This window comes from Nelusetta ayraudi, unplaced genomic scaffold, assembly GCF_046127955.1.
Source record: "Nelusetta ayraudi isolate G7.1 ecotype Tasmania unplaced genomic scaffold, CSIRO-AGI_Nayr_v1 ptg000011l, whole genome shotgun sequence".
NCBI lineage: Eukaryota > Metazoa > Chordata > Actinopteri > Tetraodontiformes > Monacanthidae > Nelusetta > Nelusetta ayraudi.
The window spans coordinates 28,928,942-28,949,546 of record NW_027466061.1 but is presented as its reverse complement, the minus strand read 5'-3'; the positions used below and the strand labels follow the sequence as shown (position 1 = coordinate 28,949,546).

Here is a 20,605-nt window from a genome sequence, read left to right as displayed (position 1 = left end):
CCCCTCCCCTATTGGCCACTATGGAATAGTCCACTGGTGACGTTGCACCAATCAGCACAAAGTGTACGAATTTTTAAAATAAAATATGAGCGGCGGCGACTTCGAGTGCGCTCGATTTTCGTCATAGCTTTTAGCCTTTCCAATTGAAAAAAAAAAAATGACAGAAGAGTCCGCAGTAAAAGTTTGCGTTCGAGTTCGTCCGCCGATCGAGCGGTAAGTTCTCGGCTTTTCGCCCATGATTTACTGGTGTTTTACTTGTTCTGCCGGTGGCTACTGGTTAACGGCTAGCCGAAATGCCCAGTACAGAAGCACTAACTGCGTATGTGCCTTTATAGAAGCTGCGTCTAATTACTTTGCCCATTATATTAAAACTGGGGAAATAATAGTGCGTGAGCGGAATGTCAAACTTAAGTCTCATTTATTAGTTGATAAGAACGAGGGTTAAATGTGTTAAGATCAGCAATGTCCTGACTGTTTTGATCGCAGAAAAGGGGATGGAGGGACTCTTAAGTCTGTCACCGTTTTGTTAAGTTTTTTTTTTTTCTTCCCCTCATCGCATTTTTGATATTATATGTAAAGCTTTCTGTTTTTTTTGTTCCTCCATTTAAGTTTCTACACATTTACAAAGAATAATCTGCAACGGTCTGTAAACAACATGGGTCCAACCAATGCTACTTGGATAAGTTGGAATGTAAAAGGGATGTCAAATAGAACAAAAATATATAAAATTGTTATTACACATTTGAAATCCCTTTCTTGTGATTTTTGGCAAAGCTCCAGGAGACTCACTTAAATGAAATAGAATCAGCTAAATTGAAACACAGATGGGTGGGTCAGGTCTTCTCAGCACCAGGCAGTGGAGCCTTTTGAGTCAGTATTTTGATTCCGAAAACCATGTCATTTAGACTTTCAAAGCAAATAATTGATAAAGAGGGGAGATCTATAAGTCCAGCAGGTTTTCTACAAAATATAAGGTTTACTTTACTTAATGTTTCTGCTCCTAATACTGGACAAAAGTACCTTATAATCAAAATGGAATTTAATGTTGGCAAAAGTGGCAGACTATCCCCTACTGATAGGAGGAGATTTCAGTATGGTTAGGAACACTCTGGTTGACAGGTCAGGTTGTCCCCTCCCGTCAGATAGAGCACATGGTAGAGCACTGTCGAATGCCCTTGAAGAATACAGAATTCTTTTTGCATTATCTCATGTATGGTGCATTGTGATGCTGTTTTTGTTTTTACTTTGTTTTGCCTCGCACTATTATGGTCCATGTCCTTGTTGTATGAACATAAAATGTGAAAAAACAAACAGACTATTTCCCTGCCGTGTCATCTCTTGGTGGTTTTGTTCATCGATCAACGCATGTAGAGACACGTCGCTGACGCTAAACCGAACCACCACCCTAAACCTGCCTCACCAAGAACAAGGTGCATCTTTAGTATTTGAATTTTTTGTGTCATCTTGCCAGGGAGGAGAATGCTGCCTTGGAGAGTCTAGAGCCTGTCCAGCTTTTCTGGAAAGCTGATCAGAAATCCATTCACCTGATTGATGAGGGGAATGCCACCAAGAACTTTAGTTTCGGTACGTCTCGACGGCGTAGAAAAACAGACTTGTCAATGCTGCTGTGACTCCTTGTTAGCCCCCCCCAAGCACCCGGTCATAAAACTCCACTGCCTGTTTACAGACAGGGTGGTCACGGCTGAAGAAACAACCGTCGATCTGTACCAGGACATCGCCAAGCCTCTGGTGGTCTCCACTGTTGAAGGATACAATGGTTTGTTAAGTCAACTCAGTTGGACCCACCTGGGATTGTAAATGTGGTCTGACTGTGGTGTGTCTATGTGTGTGTGAACCTCAGGAACGATATTTGCGTATGGGCAGACGTCCTCTGGAAAGACCTTCACCATGATGGGGAGCAACCACCTCCCCGGAGTCATTCCCATGGCAGTGGAGGACGTCTTCCAGACCATCAAGAATGTAAAAAGGCGCATCGTGTTTGCAAACAACGGCGTCTTCTGTGCAGTTCTGTTCGTTCTAAAGAGCCACTTCTCTGTTCCTTCAGTGTCCAAAGAAAGAGTTCCTTCTCAGGGTCTCTTACATGGAAATTTACAATGAGACTGTGACTGATTTGCTCGTGGACAGCTGGAAGAGAAAACCCCTCGAGGTTCGAGAGACAATGAATGTAGGTTTGGGCTTCAATTCATTTCTTATCCAAAAAAAAAAGAAGAAAAAAACACTTTTGAAAAATGAATAAGCGTTTCTTGAAGGCCTAGAATAAAATGGATTGTAGATTTTCCTGACTGTTATTTCATTTGCAAAATAAATGGAAATGAAAAAAAATTTTCTGCAGAAAAATGTCTATGTTGCCGACCTGACTGAAGAACTGGTCACGTCTCCTTCACAAGCTCTTGCCTGGATTCGTAAAGGAGAAAGTGAGATCTCAGGGTTGTTTTTTTTTTTTTTTTTTAATCTGACACAATGAGTAACAAACACAACTAACAACTAATCTGTTCCCTGCACGTCCTGCAGAGAATCGTCACTACGGAAAGACAAAAATGAACCAGCGCAGCAGCCGATCGCACACCATTTTCCGCATGGTAAGAAAGACTGAAAGCTGCAGGAATTATTCAGTACGCAAACAGTTTCCCAATCACCTGGCTCTCTTTTAGATCCTTGAAAGCAGAGAGAGGAGTGACCCAGTGACGGGGGAGAGCGCTGACGGAGCCATCATCGTGTCCCACCTGGTGAGAGAGAGAGAGAGACAGACGCTCATCCTTCACCGCTGACATTTCACCCTGTAGCTGTGCTCTGTTCCGAGTGCTCTAATAACTGCGGCTTCATCCCCCTCCAGAACCTCGTTGATCTGGCCGGGTCTGAGCGGGCGAGTCAAACGGGAGCTGAAGGTGAGACGAGGTTCGGTTAAAGACTGAGGATATGTTGCACTGTGCACTGTAGAGTCTCGCGCTCCTATACTGTGCTTCATTTCACCGCCACGTTTCACCTCCTAGGTGCTCGATTCAAAGAAGGCTGCAACATCAACCGCAGCCTGTTTGTACTCGGCCAGGTGATCAAGAAACTGACGGACGAAGGGCAGAAGTGAGTGGAACAAACGTCCGATCTGTGTGGCAGCTTCTTTTTGATGGCGCAGCAACTGATTCTCAACTTATTACCGTGTAAATGTCCACGATGGTGAACGTCTGGAAGCTTTTTGTTTTGTTCTGGTGACCTTTCAATTGCCCCCGCTCCACTTTCCAGGGGTTTTACCAACTACAGAGACAGCAAGCTCACTCGCATCCTGCAGAACTCATTGGGGGGCAACGCTAAAACTGTCATCATCTGCACCATCACCCCAGTCACAGTGGACGAGACCCTCAGCACTCTGCAGGTTGGCGAAATGTTCAGGCCGCCACGTGACTCTTGTCGCGCGATAGTGTGTGTTTTAACGCAGGGACTTAGAGATACAACGTTGTTAAAGATGCAGCGGAAGCTAAACAACATGTCTGCAACATGTCAGTTTGCCAGCACCGCGAAGAAGATGAAGAACGACCCCCACGTGACCGAGGTGTCCGATGACGGCGCTCTGCTCAAACGCTACCGCAATGAGATTGTGGACCTGAAGAGACGACTGCATGAGGCAAGTGCCCCCCCCCCCCCGAACGCCTCGTACCAGGCAGATCACTGCTGGTTCCAGCAGCGCTGATGTGTGTGGGTGCGTGATCCTCTCGCAGGTGTCTTCAGTCACGCAGACCACAGCGACGGAGAAGGAGGTCCTCTCCCAGCTGCTGCAGGAGAAGGATCAGCTCCAGAGGGAGCAGGAGGACAGAATCAAGAACCTGACAAAGCTGCTCGTCACCAGCTCCAACCAGGTTCCTGTCGTCAAGGTAACTTTGACACACCCCGCAGGAGGGGGGCGGCGGGGTTAAAGGTCGTCCTCAAACAGTCGCCCTTGACGCAGAAGAGTTTGTTTGCTTGTTTTTTCCGGCCGTCAGATACCGAAGCGCAGGATGACGTGGGGTGGAAAGATGCTGCGGCTGGCACGGCAGTCCACCGGCGGAGGAGGAGAGCATCCCTCCAACCAGAGCTTCGCCGAGCCGTTCACCCGCAAGAGGAAAGCAGACCGCTCCTGTCTGATGACGCTGTGCGAAGGTGGGGAAAGAACACAGTGTTGCAAACAATTTTGAAAAAGCAAAGACCGACTGACGTGCGCTTGCATTCGAGCAGATAACGAGGACTTTGACTCCACCTGGGTGATTCCTGAAGAGCCGCTGGACGACAGCGAGGCCAGTTCCGGCGCTGGCCACAGCTTCGACGACAGGTGGGCGGCGCTGCATCGACCCCGCTGTGGCTCAAAGAGTCGTTGCAGGTTGATCACCCTGGTGTTCTCCCCTCCAGCCCGAAAGACCATCCGTATCCAGAGCGGCTGCACGAGCTCCTGGGAACCTTGTCCAACCTGGAGATGCGGCTGGAGATGGAGACTCAGCAGAAGGAGGAAGCCGTGGCCAAGGCCGAGATGCTGTGCGGCAGAGTGGCCGAGCTGGAGCAGCAGCAGCAACAGCTGGAGCAGCAGCTGGAGATGGAGCAGGAGCTGCAGGCCGAGGCTGAGAAGAAGCACGAGGCCTCGGTGGAAACCGAGACGACGGAGGCCCACCTGGACAGCGAAAAGGTGAAGATGCTGGAGATCCGGGTGGCCGACCTGGAGAAACAGCTGGAGGATCAGAACCACAGCCGGACGGAGAGCAGCGAACAGGTGAACTTTGTTTTTACACCCTTACTCCAAACCCCAAAAACTGTCGTTTTGGAGCCAAAATAAAGCCTCCGTTTCTGTCGTGACTGTTATTTTTTTGCGGATCCTTCTGCAGATGAAGCAGTTTGAAGAGACCATCCAGCTGTGTGAGGCTCTGGCCTCAGAGAAGGTAAAGCCCGGCAGCTGACCATCCTGCTACTCCTTGGCTGCATGTTATCTTTGGGGCAACGTGTAGTGTCTGCTGCTGCTGGTGGAGAGGATGAGTCTGATGGCGCTCGCTGCTGCGTCCGATTGCCAAAGCTGTCGCTGTGTTGTTGGCAGGACTCGCTGGCCTGCGAGCGGGACTACCTGAAGCAGGAGCTGGGGATGTTCCTGGAGCAGATCGGCAGTCTGGAGAAGGAGAACGCCACCCTGGCCTTGGAGATAAAGGAGAACAAGGAGACGGACGAGTTCAAGTCCCTGGAGGAGGAGTTCAGGAAGGAGCACGAGGTGAGAGACGGCCGGACGGCTTTCTGCCTGACACGTCGGGCCAAAAGTTTGACTGTGGGATGTTTTTTGTTTTGAAGAAAGAGTTGCAGAACGAGATCGCCTCCTTGAAGAAGGCTTTGGAATCTTCTGAAGTCCAGCATCTGGAACTGCAGGTAACACGACGCACGATTCTTTTAAAGTGAATTGTGCAATTGAAAAAAAAAAAGCAATTCATAACTCATTCCTTCTTTTTTTGTTGTTGTCTTTTTTTCTTAGGGCAAACTGGAATTATTGTCAGAGGAGCTGAAGAAGAAGAGCAACTTTGCAGAGGAACTTCAGAACATAGTGCGTTCCAAAATGAGCCCAAGGAGACTGAATTACAGGGCGATTTAGCTGCAAATGAATTGACCCAATGCGTCGTTGCAGAGCGGCAAGGACTTGGTGCAAGAGGTGGCGAAGCTCCGTCGCTCTCTGGACGACGCAGAGGGCCTCAGCAGGGACACGAAGAAAGAGTGGGCGGTCCTGCGTAGCCAGAAGATCACTCTGGAGGAGACAGTGGTGAGTCCAGAAAACGGGTTCAGCCCGTCTCTCGTCGGTTCCGTTTGTTCTCACCGCCGCTCGCTCGTCCGCCCGCCCCCTCCAGGTCACCCTGACGGCCCGTCACGACACAATGGAGGCCGAGGTGAGCGGCCTGCGCACCCAGCTGGAGGCGGAGAAGTCTCGCTTCAGGAAGATGCAGGGCGACCTGCAGAGGGAGCTGAACGTGGCCTTCGACGAGAACACCAAGCTCACCAGTCTGCTGGACGGCAAAGTCCCCAAAAGTACGTTTCCAGTGTCACGGCAAACCCCTCTCCCCTCCCCCGCTCCCTTCCTTCCTCCCCCAACAGCTTGAATCCGGTGACGTGAGATGCCATGTGTTTCCAGATCTGATCGACAGCGTGGAGTTGGAGAGGACGGTCAACAGCCTGAACCAGGAGCTGGCGGCGTCTCGCAAAGCAGAAGAAGAGCTGCAGGCTCGGCTGCAGGAGCTGGACCAAGTAGACGGCCTGCTGAAACAGGTGGGTGGTGATGGAGATGGAGGAGCACATCTTCACCTCTTAGTAGGGCTGGGACGATACGCTTTCCTCCCAATGCAATTCTTCAACAATTTTCTGAATGCCGATTCGATTTAAATTGCGATTCTACGATATTGCTGATTTTTAGTCTGCACTTTTAACACCAGTGAATTTTTTTTTTAAACAAAAAATCAATTCAAAAATTGTAAAACAAAACAATTGCGATACTTATGTGAATCGCAATTTATTTATTTTTTTTCCTCCCACCCCTACCGCTTAGTGTTGTAGTACTCAAGATTGGTCTTGGTCTCAAGAGCACTTTTTAAGGATCTCGTCTCGTCTCGGACTCTGAGGCATTTATACTCGGCCTGGTCTCTGTCTCGGACTGGATGGGCTCAGGATCAAGACAGGTTGAGACTCAGCCAATAAGATAAGAACGGATAATATCGGAAAAGAATCCAGCTGCTGCCGTTTAACGCTCTGTTTGTGACACACAGAGTGACACACCCTTTAACCTGGTTAATTATTTTTTAATTTTAGGAAGCAAAGCTTTTATTATTATTATTATTATTATTATTATTATCATTATTATTATTATTATTATTATTATTATTATTATTATTATTATTATTTTTATTTTTTATTTTTTGAAAATGGTTCAAAATAGAAGGCAAAGCAGCAAAATGCCATTTTCTTCTGTTTTGTTGTTATTTTTCTTTGATATTTAAAGTCTTGGTCTCGAAGCCCAAGTGTCTTGGTCTTGTCTCGATCTTGCCACTCTCGTCTTGATAATGTCTTGGTTGGTCTTGGTTGGTGCGGTCTTGACTGCAACACTATCACCTCGGCACTCAGGTGAACGAGCTGAGCGAGCAGCTGAGCGCCGCCGAGACGCAGCGGGTCGTCCTGCTGTCGGAGCAGGCCGGCAGCCTGGAGGAGGCTCAGCGGCTGAGAGGAGCCCTGCAGGCGTCCGGCCAGGAGGCCTTGGAGATCCGGGAAGAGCTCGGAGCGGCGGCGCTGAGAGAGGCGCAGCTGAGCCGGCAGATCGAGGAACTGACTCAGCAGCTGGCGTCGGACCAGGAGCGAGACCACGCAGACAAGAGCCGCCTCTCGGCCGTCGTCCACGAGAACGTTCTCAAAGTAAGCAGAGATCTTCCCTCCGACTGGGGGCGACCAGCATAGGAAGTTTGCTCATTTGTGTGTCCTGTCAGTCACACAAACAGCCCAGATGTTAAGCTAAAGGTCCAGTGTGGAATATTTGGCTTGATTATGATTTTTATATTGGTAAAAGCTTCATATGCTGCCCATAAATTCATTAATAAAAGTATAATCGCAGTTCAATAAAAGTAATTTGGTTTTCATAACCTTAGAATGGTTCTCATATAAGAATATACAAAGATCAGTATATTGCTCCTAGTTAGTTGCCATCTGGCACTGCCATATTTTTAAGGAAGCCTGACACTTACTGTCTTTTGTCGTTTACCAAAAAACGAAATTGAAAATAGAGAAAATAGAGAAAATAGAGAAAAAAATCTTGATTTTATTTTTGTCCAACATCGCCCAGCCCTTGGAGCCCGTGTGGACGATCCGTATCGTATCAGGAGTGAACGCTCGCGTCTTTAAATAAACCAGGGAAGAAAAAGGCGGACGAGGTATTCAGATTTGGGTACGCAGGCCACCGTAGCTCACTGGCAAGCTCTGGAGGCGGGAGGGAGAGTGAAAGACGCTGCAATCTAAAATGTAACCTCTTGAGGTCGCCGTTTCTTCTTCAAAATCTCCAAATATGACACACTTCACCTTTAACATGCAGAAACATAAATGAACAGCATTTGCAATGTCGGCGTCTGAAATTTTGTTTTTCACCTCAGCTGGAAGAGAGCGAGCAGCACAGAGCGTCACTGGAGCTGCAGCTGAGGGAGACGCAGCAGCAGGTGAAGGAGCTGGAGGAGAAGCTGATGGACAGCGAGAGCTCCAGAGCCACGGAGGAGGAGATCAGCAGGGAGCTTCAGGAGCAGGTGGGGGGGAGGCACGCCCACCTGCCGTCAGCGGCTGAGTTTTGTTTTGTTTGTTTCAAGGCCTTGTTTCTCGGCAGGTGGACCTGCTCACTGAGGAGCTCTCCGGTGCGAGAGGCCAGAAGGAGCAGAGCTCGGCGGCGGAGGAGGAGCTGCTGTCCAAACTGAGCGCTGAGAGGGACCAGCTGAGGACGGAACTGCAGCACAACGTGCAGATGGTGGGCGACATCACGGCTCCTTTCTTTTAAACCTCCCTGGAATTATTGTTATTTTGTTTAAGTTAATTGACATTAGGGATGCTAACAATTAATAGATTATGGATTAATTGTCTGTTAAGAATTTAATTGAGTTAATTAAATGAAATTACATTAAATTAGTCGCAATTAATTGGACATTTTTACACGGGTAGTTAATATTATAACAGTGTAGTGGCAGGTAAGAGCAATTCACCTGCAGATACTGTGATGGTCATGATATACCAAGAACAAGTTACTTAAAAAAAAAACAAAAAAACTTAAAAAAAAACTTAATAATACTACTAATTAAAAAAAGTTGAAATGTGACCCATTAGAAGTCAACTTAAAGTCAGAGGATAAACGTTGAGGGTGTTTTCACTGTTCTCTAATGTAAAAATGGGTCACATTGGATCCTCAACATTATTTAAGGGTTAAACAGAACAGTGTGTTCCTTACACATTTTTCATTATGAAATTTAGGATTCTCAGGAAAAATTGCTGCTTATCAATTAATAGTTAATTGATCGATAAGTTCAATCAACTATGAATCAATGAGTTAATCGATAATTTGCATCCCTAATTGGTCTATATTTTGGATGTTAGACTACAGAGATGCAAGTTCTTCTCCAGTCCCTTCAAGACGACCTCCAAGACCAGAAGCAGAAGAACTCGGATCTGGTGAGACTCACCGAGCAGAAGGAGTCTGATGTGAGTTCACTTGCCCGCACGAAACCCACGTTGGCGCTCTGTGTCCTGGCTGACGAATGGAAAAACTCCCACGCAGATTGCGGCTCTGTCTCGGGATCTCCAGGAGAAGGAGACGCTCCAGTCGGCCGGCGTTCGCAGCTCCGCGGAGACCGAGGAGCTGCTCGCCACCGTGGGGTCCCTCACGGCCGAGAGAGATCAGCTCAAGGTGGACCTGCATGAGAACATCGAGATGGTGGGTGACCTCCCACCCAACACGCCCACCCCAGCTGTCTTCCAGCTTTTCTTAGATTTTCCATTCACGGTTTCTTGCATTTCATCACTCAGATGATTGAGAATCAGGACGAGCTGAGGTCGGCCTTGGACAAGAACCGCGAGCTGAAGGAGCGGAACAAGCAGCTGGAGGCCAACTCGTCCACACCGGATGTTCCTCAGAGCGGGTCGGACGCCCAACTGCAGACAAAAGTAAGGATGGTTTCCGGTCCGTTTTAAGTTTCGCGCTCGTCGTTTACACACGACAGAGGAAACGTCAGGTTTGACTTCTGATCGACTCACAGCTGCAGTGCCTGACCGAGGAGCTCGGGAGCCTGCGAGCAGAGAGAGACGGTCTGATGTCGGCTCAGACCCACCGCGAGGAGACGGAGGAGCTCCGGGGTCGAGTGTCGCTCATCAGCCAGGAGAGAGATCAGCTGCAGGAGGCGCTGCAGAGCCTGAGGCAGCAGAAGCAGCAGCTCCAGGAGGAGCTTGAGGAGAGGATGGAGGCGGTACGTCAAGACCACCGAGCGCTCGCCAGTGAAGGTGTGGTTCCAATGTGTCTGAGGACCCACAGGAGACCCATGGTCTGTTCTGTTCCCCAGGTCGCACAAGCACACTGTGGGTTCGGCCTGCCGGAGATGCGGCAGGAGCAGGACGAGGAGGCAAATCGGCAGGTAATGGCGGCTCAGAGTGTCGAACATCAGCAGCACAGATGAAACCGGGGCGGCGTCCCCGTTAGAACCTGTTTTCAACCAGTTCAGCACGAACAGCATCAGCCAACATCTTCTGTGTTGCTTTGTAACGACGTCTGTGTTTCTCCTCAGCTGGAGGAGCTGCAGGCGTCTCTGCAAGCCGCCAACGAGCAGAAGATCCGGCTGGAGGAAGAGCTGCAGCAACACACAGAGATGGTGGGCGGGACTTAGGATCAGCAGGCTGCCAGGGTTGGGTTCACTTTTTTATTTTCCCATGTGGCTAAATGCCTTCCTCTTTCATATTTTCCAGGCGGCAAACACCCAGAATCTCCTTCAAGCTGTTCAGCAGCAGCTCCAGCAGGAGAACCAGAGAAACACCCACTTGGAGAGAAGCATCCAGGAGATCCAGGTCCAGCTGGAGCAGCAGGTCAGTTCTGTGGAACCTCCTCCTCACTCTATCCCCATTTTCACACGTTTGGATTTCAGCCTTGAGGTCCTTACACACTGGGAAATTTTGCAAATATTTTTCTGTACACACCAAGCGGGACACAAATATCCGTATAAAATTTGCTGAGCAAATAAAGTTTGGGGCTCTTTCTGTTGCGCCGAAGGAGAAACTATGGTCAGGGGATTACGCGGCGGCGCAGGTGGAAGATACTAAATGTTTGGTTAAGAAGCGGAGGTTGCAAACAGTTTTTTGACCACGTTATTTAAGTTCCTGTTACCATAAAAGATTTTTTTCATTTTCCTTTGGATGTGCTTAGCATTTAGAAAGCTTTTTGGAATTTAAACAAAAGAATAAAAGCTGTGATTTTTTATTTTTTTATTTTTTTATTTATTTTTTTTAAGTGTTGCGACCAAGAAGTTTTGTTTTACTTGCGTTAAACAAACCACCGCCTTCAACACAACGATTTTTACAAGTAAAAGCCAACATAAGAGGAGATGGATTGGTTCAACGCGACCATCCAGGAGCTCAAATGTTACTCAGTGAAGTTTGGCCAGTGTCCGTCTGACAATTTGAAGGACTGCTCCGTCAACTGGGTCCACGTTTGCAGAGGGAGAGAACATTGCCGACATGTTGATGTGACGTCATCGACCATCCAGCATCATTTTGATTGGTCAGAGGTCCTGCCTTTTTTGCCTTAAAAAAAAAAATCGATAGAATAGCAAAAAAAATAAATAGTTTTTTCTCTCAGCGAACATTCGCTGCTGGTGTGTACGGTTCCATTGACTTCAATAGGTTTTATAAAAAAGTGAATTACTCGCCTAGCGAATTTGCTCCCGGTGTGCAAGGACCTTTAATTACCCCAAAGAACATCCAAACTTCAACATGCAGCAGTCCATCAGACTCCCACCTGACGTTGTCCTCGTCCTCTAGGCTGCAGAGGCCCAGTCCCGTCTCCTGTCTGTACAAGAGGAGCTCCGAGAGGCTCATCAGAAGAGCGCCGATCAGATGGAACTCTTGCAGAAGACAGAGTGCGACTTGGAGCAGCAGGTGAGTTTTGTTTTCTCTTCTTTTTTTTTTATTCTAAAGAGGAAACTAGATGTGATTCACTGATCCCAAACTCTTCTCCTTCCCGAACCTGCGTGTGCAGACGAGGACTCTGACGGAGCAGCTCGCTAGTGTGCGAGCAGAGAGGGACGCACTGCTGCTGCAGCAGAAGGACGTCAGCACCCCGGAGTCCACGGAGGAGCTGCTGAGCCGAGTGGCCTCCGTCAGCCAGGAGAGAGACCAGCTGCAGGAGGCGCTAGAGGCCCTGAGGGAGGAGAAGCAGCAGCTGCGGGCAGAGCTGGAGGACAAGCTGGAGACGGTATGTGATCACACCCATAGTGCCGTGCTGCAGCAACCCAGATTTCCCCGAAATGGATTTAAAAATGTAAATTTCAATCTAATCAAAGCCGAGAAATCAACAAAAACTCAAAAAAAATTGTGCTTTTCAGATGCAGTGTGACTGGCAGCAGCAGCTCACATCCGAGCCACAGTCACTGAGAGACGAGCAGGACGCTCAGCGCCTCCTGCAGGTTGGATAATTTCCTGCAACCCCTCTGGCTTTCAGTTTTAAAAAAAACAAAAAACTTTTGCAGACTGAGAAAGTATTTGTGTCTGTTTCAGATCCAGCAGCTTGAGGAGGAGCTGAGCCAGCTGAAGTCTGACCTCCAGGAGAATGTTGAGCTGGTGAGTTTCCCTCATTAAGCTTCCGCACGAGGCAACAGGTCCTGTAGAATATAAAGCCGCCGGATGGATGGCGCGAGATGTTCTGAAACCCCCTCCGCTGTCGGTGGCGCTGCGCTGAGTTTCTGTGTGGCCGTGTGTCCTAGATGATCGGGAACCAGGAGGAGCTGAGAGCTTCTCAAGAGAAGGTCGGTCTTCTACAAGACGAGCTCCACACCCTGAGGAGACGACATGCTGAGGTGGAGGGAGGAGGCGCCACACAGGAGCTCCAGAACCAGGCAGGGCGGCGTTCCGACGACAACAAAATAAAACAAAGCGAAAAATACGCGGTCGTTTAACTCTGAGGTTTACACCCCCCCACCCCCCAACAGATCCAGAGTCTGAACGAGGAGCTGGAAGGCGTGAGGGCGGAAAGAGAGGCCGAAACTCAGAGCCGCAGCGTGGAGACGGAGGAACTGCAGGACAGAGTGACGTCCGTCAGCCAGGAGAGAGACCTCCTGCAGGAGGCGCTGGAGGGCCTGATGCAGGAGCGGGAGCAGCAGCGGGCGGAGCTGGAGGACGGGATGGAGAAGCTGCGGGCAGAGGTTCATTATGGCAGATGTGGCTCCAAGCAGCCAAACAGCAAAGCTGAAAATTCCTCAAATGTGACCACCTTCATTTTTTTGTTGTCCTGCTACAACCAACAGGTGGCGGTGCTGAGCGCCTCCATGCAGGCTGAGGCCCAGCGAAAGAAGCAGCTGGAGGAGGAGCTGCAGCACAGCAGGGACGTGGTGAGAAGCTCCGTCATGGCGTCCGGCCCGGCCCTCAGCGGAGTCAAACATTCCCATTTTGTATCTTCACGGGTTTTATTTTCCTCCTATTAAAGGCCTCCGGGATTCAAGAGACTCTCGACTTGGTTCAGGAGGAACTGAGTGAACAGAAGCTGATGAGGTCGGACCTGGAGAGACGGAGCAGAGAGAGGCAGTCGTCTCTGGACCGGCAGGTTGGTGTGTCTGAAGGCTGATTCACACAAAAAGCGTCTGCGACGCGTCGCACCAAATGCGTTTTCCAAGGGGTAGCGTCCACTGCGGCGGTGGCGGCGGCTCGATCAGGTTCACACGACTAATCCTGATAAGACTTGACTTGACTTTAACTTGATCTTCATGACTTGAGACTTGACTCAGACTTGCGACAGATGACTTGAAAGGACTTGACTTTTTAAAAATAAAATATTAGCTTTTTTTTGTGACTTTTTTTTTTAGATTACGTTAGAAAATGTGTTTTATTTTGAAACATGATCGGGTGACTTTACAGTAATAATAATAGCAAGAGTTTATGTTGAAATACTGATTTAAATGTGGAAACTGGGGCAGAGGATCAGATTTTTGTATGACTTGACTTGCTTGATTCTCACCACAGTGACTTGGGACTTGCTTGAGACTTGAAGGTTAAGACTTGAGGCTCGCGTGTGACTTACGCCCACCTCTGTCACTGTGCGTAAAAAGAAACCGAATAAACCGAACTGCTGTTTAATGAACAATGCAGGTGTTTAAAGTGTACCTGCATTTTGTTCATTATAGTTTCAGATTCAAAGTGAAATCTGCTTTACTTTTTCACAGCCGAACTCAACAGTGTTGAAGCCGATGCCACGTCACGTTGACGTTTCATAGTAAAAATACGCACATATAAAAATGAAATACAGCATGTTGTATATTATAATGAAAATCAACCGAATCCACCATGTTTTGTAATCACTGACTTCCTGCCTGAACAATTCTACCTGCTGCAATTGACGCGGTCGCCACGCGTGAAGTGTGAAAAATAGAACCGCTGCATATTTTTCTTCACGCTTCTGGGACGCTACTGAAACGCACCCGCGCCACATCTAGTATGAATACGCACACTGACTTTAAAGGGCCGCAGACGCTTTCGGTGGGAACTGGGGGGGGTCAGAAGGAGACGAGCGACTCTCAAGCGACTCTCATGGCCGAACAAACCGTCCGACTGCTCCCTCCCTCCCTTCGCTCCCAGGCCGAGGAACTGAGCGAGAAGCTGCAGGCCGTCCAGGCAGAGAGAGAGGAGCTGCTCCGCCAGATGGAATCCAGCGCCCTTGCCTCCACCCAGGAGGAGGCGGAGCTGCGCAGCAGAGCGGCGTCCGTCAGCCAGGAGAACGACGAGCTGCAGGGGGCGCTGCAGGGCCTGAGGCAGGAGAAGGAGCGGCTGCGGGCCGAGCTGGAGGACAGGATGGAGGAGCTCCACACTCAGGTTGGCTCCACATGAGCGGCATGATCGCTGCAGAACGCTCTCAGCTAAGACTGCGTTCAGACTGCAGGCAAATCTGATTCAAATCAGATTCCTTCTCAAATCCGATTTTTAGGACTGACTGTCCGCACTGTTTTTAGCAAGTGTCCAAATGGGATCTGGCTCTGTTCAGACTGGGCCACATTATTGACTGATCGGCTCTGACCGGTTGCTGTAGCAACGAGGTCGGAACAGAGGCGTCGTCCAGCGTAGTGTGTAGTGTGTGACGTCATATCATTGCGACTTGTTGCCATACATGCCCTGGAGCTTGGCTTGAATGGAGCTATCTCCCCACAGATTTCAGCTCAGGCCGAAGTCATGGAGAGCCTGAGGCAGGAGAAGCAGGAACTCCAGGGAGCGCTTGAGGGCCGAATGGGAACGGTACAATGGACATCCTGAACACCAAGAACAGCAACAAAGTTGAGACTCACCAAGGCGGTTCACTTTGCTTATGTTGTTTTTTTTAAATTAATTTCCCCTTCTGCAGATCTTGGCCGTGCAGGAGAAATTGAGCGAGCAGGAGAAGGAGATCACGCAGCTGCACGCCAAGAAACGAGAATGCGAGGCAGAGCTCAAACAGGAAGTGGGTCCATCATCTACTTTGCTTATTCTTTCAACCGAAGTAAAAGTCCCACCGGCTCCTCCGCGGCCGGGAGGCACAACGGCCGAGTGTCTTTTCACCACGTCGGCTGGTTTCCACAGATGCAGCAGCTGGAGCAGAACCTGCAGGAGCTCAGAGAGGAACGGACTCAGGCCGAAGCTCAGACTGCAGCCTCGACGCAGGTTCGTCTCCATCAGGGTTGGGCAAACTTTTTGACTGGTGGTCCAAAGTGGGTTCTAATATTTGACAGAGGGGGGGTAGCGGAGCAGCTGCAGATGGATGGAGTGTTTTGGTGACCCATGTGTTGAAAACAACTGCTTTAATATTAATTGAAAACGAATGAATGAACATAAATTATTTTAAATACTTATAAACGCAAAAGTTATAGGCATGTTTTTTAATGTAAGAAGGAGAAGATACAGATATTTGTGTACAAATTTAGGGAGTAAAAGTAATACGTTGAATGAAAGAATTCCTCAAGTAAAGTACAGATACCTGAAAAATCGATTTAAGTACTTCCAAACCTGTTACCAACTCAAATATTGATGTGATTAAAAATACGATTAATTAATTACAAAGGCCATAATGAAGAAATTTTTAGGTCCCACCACGACAAATTAATATAATCTTTTCAAGTTTGTCGGGCCAGGCCATAGTTTGCCCACGCCTGCTCTAGAGCACAAGAGGAATTTACCCTGGTTCTGTCAAAGCATCAAAGCATATGGAGCTTTATGTAAATCATCAGGTTGCAAAGAGTCAAAACTTGACACAGTTTAAAGACATTTCTGGTCTGTTTTAACGCCCTTCAGCAGTAAGAAGATTTCAAAGTTCTGGGGAAAAAATGTCCATAAAAGCCAGAGTTTGGATATTCCTTTTCCTCTTCCTTTTCTAATGCTGTGTGATAACAACTCCATTGTCTTGACGCAGCAGCAGAAGAGCAGTCCTGGCACCGCCGCAGTGACCACGACCACTTTGTCTCAGCTGGACGAATCCGCAGAGCAGCTTCAGGTAATGACGCCACCGAAGAAGTCCAACCGACTTCGGTTCAAATTACCCCCAATTTACACCGTGTGTGTGTGTGTGTGTGTGTGTGTGTGTGTGTGTGTGTGTGTGTGTGTGTGTGTGTGTGTGTGTGTGTGTGTGTGTGTGTGTGTGTGTGTGTGTGTGTGTGTGTGTGTGTAACGCTACGTACCGTCTTTCAACTGAACGCGTTTCTGAGCGCCGTTTGGTTGAGAAAAATGCAGGTATTTAAAATATAACTGCATTTTCTTCATCATAGTTTTGGATTTAAAGTGAAATCTGCTTTCTTGTTTGACAGCTGAACTGAACAGTGCTGAAGCCGATACGTCACGTTGACGTTTCACAGTAAAATGCAGCAATATTGTCATTTCTATGATGAAAACCAACCAGATCCACCGTGCTTTCTAATCACCGACTTCCTGCCTGAATGATTCTACCTGCTGCGATTGACACGGTCATGATGCGTGAAGTGTGAAAAATTGACTGACCTGTGTTGGCTTGCAGGAGCGGTTGAGGAAGTTCCAGCGCTTTGAGGACAACTTCACTCGGTATATGCCATTCTTCGACTCGGTGCACCCGGCGCAGAACTTGGTCCCCGTGTGCACCCTCGGCAAGGCCGTCGACAGCGTCAACAAGCAGTGGATGCAGAACGTCCAGAGCGTGAAGGGCGTCGTGGTAGGAAAAAAGAGTTTATTTCCACCTCCGAGTAGAGTTTGTCACTTTTTGATAACTTGATGGTGCCCCCGCCCCTCTCCAGGAGTACCTGCAGACACAGGCGCACGTCTGCAGGAAGCTGTTTGAGGAGCTGGCGAACAAGGACCTGGCTGTCTATGAGGAAATGCGCCTGCGGGACCTGCTGCTGTGCCGAGCTCAGGCGCCTGGCTTCTCCATCCGGGAGGCTGACTTCGCCGTCGTGTGGGAGCGTCGGCTGGAGGAGCTGCTGGAGAGGAGGCGGGGCTACCTGCACCAAATGTCCGACGTCTGGGGAAAGCTCTTAGACAACATGTCCTACGTGTCCGGCGTAATGTCGGTTGATATCGAGGACCACGATCGCTTCACGGAGCTCTTCAGGGAGCAGATGGAGGCCTCCTCTTCCTCCTCCTCCAGCAAGCAGCCCAACGGCAACACCGCCTTGGACGACAGCCTGAGGCCGTTGCAGGAACAATGGTCTGCCGCGTGGCGAGCCCGAAAGGCGACTCTGCAGGTAACTTTTCCACCATTTTGGCCCTGGTGTCTTTGTTTGGGGGATTTAACTTCAGAAGAAGAGGGATTTCACGGATTTCGATGGAAAAGCCATGAAAAACTCACTCGTCTTATTAATCAAATGAAATACATTTTTTTGCTTGAACCCTAAAATTATTTCTCACATCACATGTAAATGTTCTGGATACGCTTCAGCTCCTTGTGTCTTGTTTGTAACTATGAACGTGATTCCTGCAGGCCATCACTGAGGAGCACGACAGCCTGCTGCAGGAGCTGAGGCTGCAGGAGGCTCAGGTCCAATGCCGTCTCCAAGAGGAGAGGAGCAAGAATGCCACCCTGCTGCAGCCACTAGAGGGAGCGCCAATCAAAACAGACCTGTCCCTGCTGAGGGACAACCAGCAGCTCGTCGACGCGCAGCAGAAAACTGAGGCCGAAGTCAAAGTAAAACGCCGTTTGTGGCTTTCATGGCTGTTTGGATCCAGATCTTAAAAATGGAGCTCATTGATAGGTTTGGTTCTGTTTCCCCCTCCCTCCCACCCTCTAGGCCCTCCGCGTCAAAGTGGTGCAGCTGGAGGAGGCTCGGACCAAAGCCGACAGCAGGGTGTCCAACCACAAGCAGGCCACGCAGCTGCTGCAGACGGAGCTGCAGGACAGCAGAGCGCATCTAGATGAGAAGGAGAAGGCCATCCAAAGCCTGAAGAGCAAACTGCGAGAGTCTGAGGTTGGCCTGCCCCCGCCACGCACACACACAGACCTGGATCCAGACCCAAACTGGCTTCAATTAAAATATCCGTCCTCCTCACAGAAAAATGCCTCACCGAGTGCTGTGGAGCTGACAGAGGTGCGGGCCAGCCTCTTCAAGGTGGAGCTGGAGCTGAGTATAGTGACGGAGAAACACCAACAGGAGTAAGAGCCTTTTGAGGGAATCGTGCGCAACTGGTGGAACATGTACTATATGGGAGAATGTCAATGAAATGAGGTTGTCCGTCTGAAATGCTGAGGAACACGTGAAGATGTTGGGTTTATTCTTTGGCTGGACGTCGTGACCAGATTTCTCTCCGTTGCTCAGGGTGCAGAAGATGAGCACGCTGCTGAGCTACAAGGAAGACTCCCTCAGGAAGCTGAAGGAGACGATGCGCAAGTCCCAGCAGGAAGGAGAGAAGTCGTGTGAGTTTGCCGTGTCCGAGGAGCTCGTCTGGCAGCCTGGCAGAGGGGGGGGGGGCTCACGAGTGACCCTGTTGTGTCCAATTCAGTCCAGGAGGGTAAAGACCTTCGCGCCAAGCTGACCAACCCCAAAGGCTGGGCCATCACCAGCAGCCTCAGCATGGAGAAGAAGAAGCTGGAGGAGGAAGTGCAGCAGCTCCACATGAAAACAGTCCAGCTGGAGAGGTAAGGGGGGAGGGGAGGTAGCCGAGGTCAAAGGTCAACCCAGTCGCCTGGCCTGTGCCGCTTTGAACCGACGTCCTGCCGCGCTCCTGTCGCCCCAGCTTGGTGTCCAGTCAGGCGGCGGAGGTCAGCAAGTGGAAGGGCAGAGCCATCAAGCTGAAGGGGAAGCCCAAGGTGGACGCGGACAACCCGTCGCCGCCCTGCACGCCAACCAAGAGGGGTCTCGCCGTGACCTCGGACTCCTCCAGCGTCTTCAACTCCCCAAAGAAGTTCCTGGTCCCAGCCAAGAAGGTCCTCCAGTCACCCAGGAAGGTCCTGGACTCTCCAAAGAGGGTCCTGGACTCGCCAAAGTCCTCCCGCCACGACTCCCCTAAGAGCAGGTTCTTTGGCATGGGCGACAGCTCGGAAATGCTGATCAAGACCTGCCCCAAGCAGTTCTTCGACAACTCTGGCCTGGGAACCCTGCCAGGTAAGCGCCCAGATATCTCCAGCCACTTTCTCGCTCTCCTACGGATGTCCTCCAGGGTTTGTCAACCACCGTGCTGCGGTACACTAGTGTACCGTGAGATAATGTCAAGTGTGTCGTGGAAAATCATCCAATTTCATTTAATTGTTAAAAATGATTACAGTCCATTGTGGAATGGCTGTGCTTTTAAAAGTAAATGTGAGCTTAATTTTTATATTATTATCTCCCTCAATTCCTCCAAGGGTATCTTGGAGCTTTGTGAGCATCTGAACAGGCCCAGATTTCACACAGAGGATAAATAAATTAAAAGACTATATTGTCTTTATTAGGTTAGAAAGTGTCATTTTATAATATTTTGGCTATTGGTGTGCCATTTTTCAATGCAAAAAAAATGTGCCATGGCTCAAAAAAGGTTGAATAACACTGGTCTTCAAATCTGAATGACCCGTCTCCAGAAATGGTCTCCGAAGCTTCTCCAACACCGGACGAGACGGGTAACTGCTGTCACTTCACTGTGGTGCTACTGGCAGGAGCACGATGGGTCGGGGTTCACTCGCTCTTTCACAGGAGTTCAGAACCAGAACCAACACAAACCATCCCCCTCCTCTCTCTCACTCACTCACTCACTCACACACACACACTCTCACAAACACACACACACACACACACGGGTGTAGTAAACCTGGGAGGGGTATTGTGCCCTTTGTGACATCAGAGGCCTTGTATCTTTCATGACTTTGTGGAAGGTGGAGCGAGCAGAAGAAGTAAAGGACGGATGATGTTCTTCTCTGGGGCCATTCACAAACAGTATTGGGACTCCATCAGTGGTGGAGGGTGTTGTCAAGACTGTAGTGCAGAACCTTGTGTGGATCCTCTAACGGTGAACGCGATGAGGACAAAGTGGGAGATTTGACAGTTGTTGACGACCACAGTGTCCTCCTCCGTCACTGAAGATTAGCGACAGACGCAACAATGTGCCTTCAATGGCAAAGCCAGACCTTTTTATGCACAAATGCAGGTTACCATTTCAGTTACCAGTTCATCATTTTTATGATTTTATCTGACGTGTCACATCTGTGTGCTGCAGGCACCGCCCCCGCCCACACTGAAGACGGGAAGGAGGATCTTTGGCCGCAGTCTCCAAAGGAGGAAGACATCTGCAAAACGCAGTGATGTGTTCTATGTGTGTGTGTGAGAATAATGTTTTGTATGTGTACTTTTCAATGTTTGTCTTGTCAAATTTAAATAAAGTTCTTTAAATCTTGCCTCGATTAAACCTGTCTGTCTGGGAATCAGCTGAAGACAAAAAA

At 49.3% G+C, this 20,605-nt stretch overlaps 1 protein-coding gene across 1 annotated transcript; it reads left to right on the top strand.

Moving 5' to 3' along the window:
* Window positions 1-50: 50 nt before the first annotated feature.
* Window positions 51-20,559, top strand: cenpe (centromere protein E). The gene is made up of 55 exons (XM_076022505.1): window positions 51-213; window positions 1,472-1,584; window positions 1,688-1,777; window positions 1,862-1,980; window positions 2,066-2,185; window positions 2,354-2,435; window positions 2,533-2,600; window positions 2,673-2,747; window positions 2,855-2,906; window positions 3,012-3,099; window positions 3,259-3,388; window positions 3,518-3,637; window positions 3,732-3,884; window positions 3,993-4,149; window positions 4,225-4,318; window positions 4,396-4,750; window positions 4,863-4,916; window positions 5,069-5,236; window positions 5,314-5,388; window positions 5,492-5,560; window positions 5,642-5,773; window positions 5,859-6,036; window positions 6,140-6,273; window positions 7,123-7,407; window positions 8,136-8,282; window positions 8,360-8,497; window positions 9,118-9,222; window positions 9,299-9,454; window positions 9,547-9,693; window positions 9,777-9,983; window positions 10,077-10,148; window positions 10,299-10,382; window positions 10,477-10,593; window positions 11,545-11,661; window positions 11,762-11,977; window positions 12,108-12,188; window positions 12,280-12,342; window positions 12,486-12,617; window positions 12,711-12,923; window positions 13,026-13,109; window positions 13,205-13,321; window positions 14,350-14,583; window positions 14,917-15,000; window positions 15,107-15,202; window positions 15,322-15,402; window positions 16,148-16,228; window positions 16,745-16,915; window positions 16,998-17,444; window positions 17,681-17,884; window positions 17,988-18,164; window positions 18,249-18,349; window positions 18,513-18,610; window positions 18,697-18,832; window positions 18,931-19,298; window positions 20,383-20,559. The coding sequence occupies exons 1-55, from the start codon at window positions 158-160 to the stop codon at window positions 20,466-20,468; spliced, it is 7,527 nt and encodes a 2,508-aa protein (XP_075878620.1). The 5' UTR covers window positions 51-157; the 3' UTR covers window positions 20,469-20,559.
* Window positions 20,560-20,605: the final 46 nt, after the last annotated feature.

Coding starts and splice junctions, on each gene's coding strand:
- cenpe (XM_076022505.1), top strand. CDS start 158: ATGACAGAAGAGTCCGCAGTAAAAGTTTGCGTTCGAGTTCGTCCGCCG. Junction 3,389..3,517: donor AGACCCTCAGCACTCTGCAG/GTTGGCGAAATG, acceptor GCAACATGTCAG/TTTGCCAGCACCGCGAAGAA. Junction 15,203..15,321: donor AGGCAGAGCTCAAACAGGAA/GTGGGTCCATCA, acceptor TGGTTTCCACAG/ATGCAGCAGCTGGAGCAGAA.